The 9,773-nt window shown below is 43.2% G+C and overlaps 1 protein-coding gene and 1 long non-coding RNA gene across 3 annotated transcripts in view; one reads left to right on the top strand and one right to left on the bottom strand.

Annotated features, from left to right (window-relative positions):
- The first annotated feature begins 288 nt into the window (after positions 1 to 288).
- Positions 289 to 9,773, top strand: part of LOC117743948 (spectrin beta chain, non-erythrocytic 1-like) — a 58,165-nt gene continuing 48,680 nt past the window's right edge. The window contains exon 1 of one of the 2 annotated variants that reach the window (XM_034551935.1): positions 289 to 1,315. In XM_034551935.1, the coding sequence (XP_034407826.1) occupies positions 1,135 to 1,315 (181 nt within the window). In that variant the 5' untranslated portion in view covers positions 289 to 1,134. Of the gene's footprint in view, positions 1,316 to 6,828; positions 7,219 to 9,773 lie in introns of those variants that run through there. The other variant, XM_034551936.1, reaches the window with a different exon arrangement.
- On the bottom strand, positions 1,246 to 6,427 carry LOC117743949. Its single transcript, XR_004611152.1, has 3 exons — positions 6,374 to 6,427; positions 3,073 to 3,237; positions 1,246 to 1,507 (listed from the first exon to the last, which is right to left on the bottom strand). It is a non-coding gene; the product is annotated as an uncharacterized LOC117743949 (long non-coding RNA).

Raw genomic sequence — 9,773 nt, 5'->3', positions numbered from 1 at the left:
AATATTTATTTTCTCTCTCCATCTAATTTAATCTTCAGTGTAAACAGAAACACTCCCCCTCTCGCTCTCTCTCTCTCTCTCTCATTCTCTATTTGTCTTTCTCCCTCGCCCTCCTCCCACTCCGCCCCTTTATGCAAACTAGCCGATGACATCACTGCCAAAAGCGAGGGCTGCGATTGGCCGCTGGGAGGAGGAGCTGCCCCTGCTGGCGGCCCCTCCCCCCCCCCCCCCCCCCCCCCCCCTTTGACTCTCCCTGTGTCTCAAAGGTGTTTTCAGTGTTTGCGAGCCGCCGCTGCTGCACGCTGGAGGACAAACCCACGCTTTCATTCTCCACCTCCCCGTCTCTCCCTCTGCAGCGCTGTCTGCTCCACCTCCTCATTGTGCTGCTTCTTCAGAAGGAGTGTGTGTGTGTGTGTGTGTGTGTGTGTTTGAACGGAGGATGGGCGGATTCCTGAAAGAAGGGACGGCGTGAGATCTGAAGACCTTGACAGATGGATGGATGGGGAGGAAACAGAAGCATGATGCTGCCACCGCGGTGCGTCTGCTGAGCCGGCGATTTCTGCTGCCACACTGGTGAAAGAGAGAGAGAGAGAGAGAGAGAGAGAGAGAGAGAGAGAGAGGAACTCTGCAGTTGATCTCCTATGTCGCTTGCCCCCCATCGCTCAGTCCTGCTGACTTGAGAGCATATAGGAAGTCTTCCCGTCTCTGTTGAGACTGCAGCCAAAATCTGGAATAATTTCTCCACAATACCACACGCTGAAGCTCAGGTCTGAACCCTTTTTGAGATGACTTTATTCACTTCCAAGCTCACGCATTCATGTTGAAAACTCTCTTTACAATCTCTAAACCGGACACCGGTGTAAACTCCACTGAAGCTTCACATTGCTGAAGAGAAATTCATCCGGTTGGAACTGAAAGTTTATTGTCCCGGACGCAAACTTTTAATCCTGTTGAAACTCAAGCTCTTCTGAATTTCCACCCACTTGAAGACGATTCCGTTCATCTGGGAAGTCTTTCAGCCTGCTTGGAAACGCCTGATAGTTTTTTTTTTTTTTTTTTTTTCTCTCCCTGAGTTTTCTCCTCCATGCCTTCGTGGACTCGTTTCATTTAAATCGTCCCGCCGTTCTCTCCATCATGGAGCTTCAGAGCGCCGCCAGCGGTCTCCCCGGGCCCCTCTCCCCGTCTTTGGACTACGCCTTGTCCCCGATGTCGGGTGGCCCCTCTCACGGCACGAGCCCCAACCTCAGCCCCGGGTTCTCGAGCCAGGCGGCCTTCAACTACAACCAGCTGGAGGGCAGGTTTAAACAGCTTCAAGGTAAGATGGGATCTCAGCCTGGAAATATGTCGAAAAATGTCCCGAGAAGGACCAGTGGGGAAGAGAGAGTTCAGTGGAATGTCCTTGCGACATTTCTTTTTTGGGGTTTTCACACTGTGAAGCACTTGGTCGCCCGTTCCATCCAGATGGAGTGACTTCAGGGGAGGGAAACGGTAGAAGGAGTTCGAATTCCTAGAAGAAAAAAAAGACTTCTGGAGGTTCAGAGTCCAACGCGCACGACTAGAGCAACCGCAGCTTTTTTAAGGATGTTTTGCAAAGTAATCCATGACATTTTTAAAAGAGAACCGGGGAATTAAACTTCATGGGAAACAGAAAAGTTTCAGACAACTCGCACAGAAAGTCTGAAAATAACCCTTGGATCATATCTACTCTTTATTTAGTTAACAATCACAAACATAACAAAGTGATATCTTATTAAAAGTTTTTAAAAAACTGCAGTTTTACATGAAAGGAAAAAAAAGTAGTTTAAGTTTCTTTTTTTAGATTAAGTGTCATTTAACTTGAAATACTTGGCGTGGATATCTCGGCTAACTCTCCCTGCATCAGAGCCCCACCCTGCCTCTCATTCACTCTGATAATGCTCATCAGCATTGGGGCAGCTGGGTATTTTAGTGCCTTGCTGAGCAGCATCGGGGCAGCTGGGTATTTTAGTGCCTTGCTCATCGGCACGGAGGCTGCTGGGCATTTGGTGGGGACGACAGTCGACTCTCATGCCCAGATTCTTTACAGCTGGTTGTGATGTGAGCCTCCAGCCAGTAATATTCTCAGTCATATAATCAGTCGGATGGGTGTGGGCTGGGAAATGTCCAAGTAGTTAGTCATTTTACAAATATTTTAAGGGGGAACGAGTTATTCGTTTCTGGACAATGATTCACAAACATGCTTTTTCTCACTGCCTTTTTATAAGACAAATGACAACGACCGACAAGTTTAAGTACAATAACCCCAAAAGTAAAACTTTTATCCCAGAGCATTTTGACAATCTGTACAGTATCTGTTTCTCTTCTACGAGCCCAGGTTTTAAGAGCAGGGTGTGAGGACTTCCTGCCACACTAACGCATGCAATATGTTAATCCTCCAACTCGGGGATCAGATACGGCTCTCTGTTGCTGCTGGCTGGTTTTAGGAATAAATAAAGACCCGCCAAGCGCACCTCATTGCAATAGCCACTAGACCTTGCACCTCATTCAAAGATAATCTAGTGTTTACTCTTAAACTTTTTATTGAAGTGTGCAAACTACTTCCTCGTCTCATAAATGCAAACACAACTTGTGATGTAAAGCGCCGGGATAAGAGCGACGGGCGGATGAACAGCCTCGGTTTCAAACTCGCGTCTCTTTTCTTTCCCTTGTTGTGCTTCAAAAGGTGTCTATTTCATTAAGTGCTGATGGATGAAATGACTTATTAGAAAAATAAACGCATAGCACACAAAATGTGTCAAGAGTTGACGTCGTTGTTTAATCACTTCTCATCCCCGTCACATTGCTGCAGACATATTTCAAATTCTTGCAGGTAGAAATTAGTTTAGTTCATTAATTATAGAAGAGACACAAAGTCTGAACTCTTCTCCTCTTGGCCGATAACCTTCAGAACAATCTTATCGAACACAAAGACGCATTCTGCACTTCACGTTCCCACGAGAAGCTTTTTGAGAGCTCATCCGTGGATGTTCACGGTTTCTGTGAAGGAGCACTATCGGCCGGTCTGCATTCAGCTGAAGGAGCCAGTTCACTGACCTCATCGACGTGCCCAGAAACCTTCGCCGGAGGCCAGGCGGAGCCGGTTTCTGCAGGTGTTCTGTGGAACGGTTGGATTCAGGAACCGCGACGTGGCTTTTGAGTGGAAAAGAGATGTGTCGGTTTCCCCTGAAGATCCTCCTGATTGTAAAGACCTCCGGCGCTCTGAAAAGGGGAAACCACTCGTTTCTTTCTACCATCCAATGGGAAACCATTTGGCCCTTCAGTTGTTCACAGATGACTTTTTTTTTAAATTTATTTTTTGAAGGGCAGATTGTTGTGCTATCTTATCTGTTAAGGATCATAAAGTGTTAACGTGATGTGGGTGGATTTAATTAAGTGGTTGTTGCGGTGGTTTAAAAAGGAGCGGTTCATTCAGGAAGGAGTGGACAGGACTTTCAAGTTGTTTTCTTTCTCTTCTTTTTCTTCCTCTCCACCATAATGCACTTGGACAGTTCATCTCGTATGTTCCAAACCCCCACAAATATATATTCATGTAGCTTCAGGTCAAAGTTTGCAGAGTGAACTGCTTAAAAAAAATAAATATGGAAGCAGCGTATTTAGTCCCATTTTGGCAACAGATTGAAATTGAGCATGTTTTTTTTTTTTTATGGGTGTTTTGACCTTTTTGTGTCTGCTGTGGAAAGTTGTCACTACTATTGTCCCACATGACTCCAAACTGACAACAGCTGTCGTTCTCTGAGAGGGGGGGAGGGGGGGGGCAGAACAAACGTTGGAGAAAATCAATTTGCATGAAATTGTCCTCAGAGTGTGAATCGATGCACAAATTCCCCAAAAATCAATGTGTCTGTGTTTGATGAAATGATGTCACCTCCATCTAGAGTTCAGCCTCAATGAAGGCAGTTGTTTTGGGGGATTTATTAACCTTATGATCATCTTTTGTGAATAGCACAAATGTCGAGACTAACGTTGTCGAACTATGCGGCGCAGCAGAAGAACAGCCGGCCGCTTTGCTAAATACTTGATATTAAGAGACTTTAGTTTGGGGCGACTTCTACTTTGAGGGATTTTCTGTCTGGATACGGTGTTTATTAAATTCTAGACAACGTGAATATGAAGGTACCTAAAGGAATCAACAAAAGTCACACAGATGATTATGAAGACTTTGTTAAATCCTCATAGATTAAGACTAAGTCTACCCTTGACCTCTGACTTATTATATATGTATATCATATCACTTAATTTCTACAGACGTTTACGGGTTAAAGACTCTACGGCTGATTGTTTTGAATAATATATATTATATAAATATATATGGAATTATGGTTCTACACACGGTTGCTTTAATGTGCTTCTCTGGATGTATTGGGGCTCAGTTATTTAGAAAATAACGTGCTGTCCCTGCTTCTGAATACTTTGGAGTGTGTATATTTTTATTATCTGTCCATCTATCGGTGCTCAATACTCACATCGGCAGTTGTCTCAGTTTGAAAGTCAAACTTTTGGAAAAAGACTTTTTTGGGTTTTGTTTAATCTCACCGCGTGACGATGGCAGACGTTTATGGGGATGATCAACCAACTATGAGATTCCTTTTGAATGAAAAGTGCGTTACAAAGAAAATGCATTATTATTATTATTATTATTATTATTATTACAAAGAAAATAGTTGTTTACTATATTAATGCACTGTCGTCCCTCTTTAACGTCTCAGATTAGATAAAGACAAACAGGTGTGGGAGGAGTTTTTTTTTATGAGGGCGATAAGATGACAAAAAATTGGTTGGTACAAGTTTATGTAAAGTCACTTGAGATGACTGGATTTTGATAGGAAATTTCAAAGAGATTATGGCCGTATGAGCAGTGCAGAATATAGTGAAAATATGAATTTACATAGTGGATGAATAATTAAGTGTGTGTATATTTAAGATCTTACTAAATCAGCCATTAGAAGACATGGACATTCGAGGATATTTCATGGAAGAGTTTATTTGAATTATAGATGGAAGACTAGCATTTAGTTTATCTAAAAACATCAATCTGCTTTTACAAAATTCACTCATGCAAACAAACATTTGACGCCAGTAGAAACGTTAAAAACGCCCTTTTTATTTCTTGCCCATCAGTAGCAGTTACAAATCCTTTTGTTTTGAAATTTGGGTTTGGGCGTGGCCGCACTTTGACCTGCACGTTTTGAGTCATGTGTGGGGACAGAAAAGGCTGTAAAACGGCAATAAATCATGGATTCATTTACGGATAAAACACACAAGCGTTCATGTCAGATCAAACACACACACACACACACACACACACACACACACACACCGCTAACACACAGCCACGCTTCCAAAACAATAACATCATCCCTCTCTGCTCCCATCAGCCCCCTCTGGTCCTGTGTTGTCCTGAGTTAGCCAATCAGCAGTCAGCTTGGTGGTTTGGGAGCCCCTGAGGGGGGTGGGGGGTTGTGTGTGTGTGTGTGTGTGTGTGTGTGTGTGTGTCTGTGTTAACACAGGGGAGGGGGTTTATCTAAAATGGTCCAGAAGGCACAAAAAAAAAAGCCATCGCTGGTTGTTTTTTGTCTCTCTCTGTCCGTCTAAAAGGTGTTCATCCACTCCTTCATCCTCCCTCCTCTTCTCCTCTTTCTCGTCCTCTTCATCAATGTTTCATGAGCTTCTGCAGAGCGTCTGTCATCCCCCCCCCTGCCTCCTTTCTCCTCTTCCCTCCCTCCCTCCCTCCCTCCGTCCTCTTAGTGGAATTAAACGGGAGCTTCAGCCGCCTCGTGCTGATGGAAGTCACACAAAGGCGTGAGGAGAAGCGCTTCACGCCTCCTCGACCAGCTCGGCAGCTTCTGACATCCCATGATGCCCTCTTCGCACATTTGATGACAACAACAAAAACGAGCCTTTCTGCGATTGTGTTGGTTTTTAAATGTAGTCAGCATTTACAGGACCATGCCAGCTTTTTAAAAAAAACAACAAAAAAAACATTATTTCTTCATTCTTATGTCTATAAAATCCAAACACAAGAACCACCACTTATTGTTGCCATTGCTTTTCATTCATTTCCATACGGTATAAAAATAATTAGCAGAATTGGAGCTTTTGTTATTCAACCCTTTAAAAATGATAAATGTAGATACTGCAGAAAGGTCTGATCAATGTCAAGTTGCGTCTACACTGCATTTTCTGTATAAACATTTTTTATATTTAAAGCCTCATTTTATATAAATTACAGTTCACGGCTGGTTTTCCAGAAATAAGTCAGACCTGTGATTGTGAAACAGTCCAACACGACTCTTATTGTCATGTTATGTGGTCTCGGGGAAATTCTTGGGCTTACCTCAATGATATTTCCTAAAATGCTGCCCACGTGGAAAAGATTTAAAAAAAAAAAAAAACCTTCACCTGAGGTGGAGTGAGCAGTATCAGTTACAGAGAGAGAGAGAGAGAGAGAGAGAGAGGGACAAAGAATGCTGTTGTTGGGCATCTGGGCCGAAGGTGACATGAGTAAGTGTTTGAGTGTGTGACAGTCAGAAGAACACACACACAATGTGTGTGTGTGTGTGTGTGGCATGAAAGGACCTTTTGATGGGAACGCTCGACTGAGCATGCTCACAACAGGAGAGAGGTGGGCGGGGCACATGTGAGCCCAGGGAGAGCCATCATAAAGTACAAAATCTATAAATAAACTGAATACATGAAGTGTGTGTGTGTGTGTGTGTGTGTGTGTGTGTGTGTGTGTGTGTGTTCAGGTTATCAGCTGCACAGGATGAACGGTTATTTTTTTTTTTTTTTTTAAAAAGCAGAAGTTTACTCAAACCACAAACCACTAAGATCACATCTGTTTCTAACTCGTTTATGTGTTGTTGTTTTTTTTCCATCGGTTTCTCTCTTGTTTGGTTTTAACCGCCGTGAAGCCACAAGATTCGGATCAGAATTCTCACAACGATACTTGTTGTGCAAATGTGTTTACGAAGCTCAGTAAGTTGGGGAAACAACATTTTTTTTCCTCAACCAACCAGTATTTTCAGGTGTTTTTACACGTCAAATAAAAATAAAAAATAGCTCAACTTCAGTCCCAGCTGGGTTTAAGCTCCTCAACCATCCGTCATCAGCACACTGCCGAGCTATTGAAATAAAGGAATAATTAGCCAACTCCACATCCTGCTACAGGCTCCATTCAAGGTAACACGATTAAAAGGATTGGTTCATCTTTGTTGTACGTGGGAACTCAAGTTATTTAAACTAAAACCATAAATACCATCCTTGTAAAATAAATGTATTCTGCAAGAGATTGGTTTATGTTTCACTATAATAACCAAAAAATGTGCCAAAGCTTTAAACGTGAACATTAATTAAAAAATACTAATAATGATGAGTTTGGCAGATCCTGACAGGAAGCGCATGGTTCAGATGTTTTAGAGTCTATCAGCTGATGGATTACTGGAGGAACGTCATGGCGGATGTCTGTGGCACGGTGCCGTTTCATTAGCATTAGAGTGACACACACACACACACACACAGGGTCCATATAAATAATCATTCTTCATTACAGTGGTCACGTTAACTTCATCACTGGTGGATGATTGAAATTCCTTATCGCTGTGGAAAGAATCTGTGTGTGTGTGTGTGTTTGTTTAGTTTCCTGTTGGCCGACGGTAGATCTCTGTGATGCTGTAAAGTTGAAGAAAAGAAAGCATCATAAAGGAATAGAAGGAGGAAGGCGTCTTTATTAAACTGTCAGTGAGGGAAGAGAAGCAGCAGGACACACATTAACAGATTAAATGAACTGAAGCTTCCCAGAACCAAAGTCCCCTTTGAGAGATTCTTGTAAAGACATTAATTCACACATGAACACGTGATGCAAACACTATTGGATGGATCCATCCATCTGATTTTAGAAATCTTAGAAGCTCCTTTTTTTTATAACTTGAGAATCTTCATGTTTCTTAACTTTTCTTCAAGCAGGAGCTGCTCAGAGCTTATTCTGCATACTTTTAATGCTGGCCCACAAAAAGTAAAAGTACACTAATTAAAGCAAAAAGGAATTGGTGCAGTCAAACTGGCACAAAGTTGAACTCCAGCTCGTCCCCGTTCAAAGTCGAAGTGATGCAACCGCAACCCCGAGAGGCCGATTCCCCAAACACGAGCTCACCAACGAGCTCCGTCCCGCCACTGGTCTTAACTCGATAAGTCGAAGGTGAAATAATATCACAGAGCGGGAGAACTGTGTGTGTCTGACACACACACACACACACACACACATACACACACGTCATCATCATATTTGAACGACTTCTTGGCTTCAAATCCCACTTTTTTTCCTTTTCTCCCGGTCCTGCAGGAATCCAAAGACCTGGTCCCGGTGGTGTGTGTTTACACGCACCAAATATTCCGGAAAAACCGCAATATGCCCTAAAAATTTAAGTACGTTTCCATGAGCCGATATCAAAATGTGGACATCCTGCGTGAACGTGTTAGAGTGCCGTTACAAAGATCGGCATTCAGAGACCTGAAACACTTTTAAATTGGAGTTAATTGACTTCTAGTTTGGTGCCTGAAGACTTGGGACTCGAACGCAAATAAACTCCGAGGCTGAGAATGTCTCCGGGTCAACGGGACATGTGGCTTCAGTCAGCTTCGCAGTCTGATGATCAGGAAGTCTGTGTGTTCAGCAGCGCTCAATAGTCCTCTGTTCCTAATTCTGGCTCACACTCTGCTCCGATGGGAAAACACTGCAGCCCTGTGTGTGTGTGTGTGTGTGTGTGTGTGTCACACATTCACATCCATTCAGTTACACTCTGCTCTCACATTACAGACAATGACAGAGGCCAGTGTGATTGGCCGGCTCCGTATTGTGCCCTGCGATTGGTTGAAAGGGTCTGCCGGTCTCCTGCTGTCTGACTGCAGGATGTTGAGAGACGTGATGTTTCTTTTTTATAGGCTTCTTTTTTTTGGGGGGGGGGGCATCTTTTGAAAGTGTGACTCCTCTCTGGACACACGCAGCTCATTCCACAGATGTTATAACCACAACTGCATATGACGGTCTTATTAAATATACCTAAATGTGCTGTGAGCTGTCAGGAGCTCGGTTCAAATGAGTTTTTCTCTCGTCCAAAAGTTTTAAATGAATTAAAGTTTAAAATGAATGATACAGCTAATTGTTAACATTTTAGAATCTGCAGCCAGAGAATAATTCATTTGTTTTATTGATAAAAAGCAGGCAACCTAACTAACGGTTAACAATGAAGCAACTACTACAGTGTTTGGCTGATATGAAGTAACACACACACACACACACACACACACACACACACACACACACACACACACACACACACTTTATGGGTAATATTGGGCGGCCTCCCTGCTCCTCCTGTGGGAGATCAGGAATGCAAGAATCCTGGAATTGCAGAGCTGGAAGTGTGTATTTTGATAAGGTTATATGATCGGTGTGTGTGTGTGTGTGTGTGTGTTTGTTTGGCCAATGTCATGCGATCCACTGTGCAGGGCCCAGAACTGTGTTGGATTTTGAAACGCACCACAGACATGGGAGACTGAACAGAGCTGTGTGTGTGTGTGAGAGACATTCTCTGTCTGTTAGTGGAAACAGATGTTTGATGTGTTCAGCCTGTCCAACACACACACACACACACACACACACACACACACACAGTCTTGGCTCTCTTCCTTTGACAACTTTTTTTGTTGAATGTGATTCTGCGTCTCACCTGTGTTGT

Source organism: Cyclopterus lumpus, chromosome 15 (assembly GCF_009769545.1).
Source record: "Cyclopterus lumpus isolate fCycLum1 chromosome 15, fCycLum1.pri, whole genome shotgun sequence".
Taxonomy (NCBI): domain Eukaryota; kingdom Metazoa; phylum Chordata; class Actinopteri; order Perciformes; family Cyclopteridae; genus Cyclopterus; species Cyclopterus lumpus.
The sequence above is the reverse complement of the archived record's forward strand: the minus strand, read 5'-3'. Positions and strand labels throughout refer to the sequence as shown.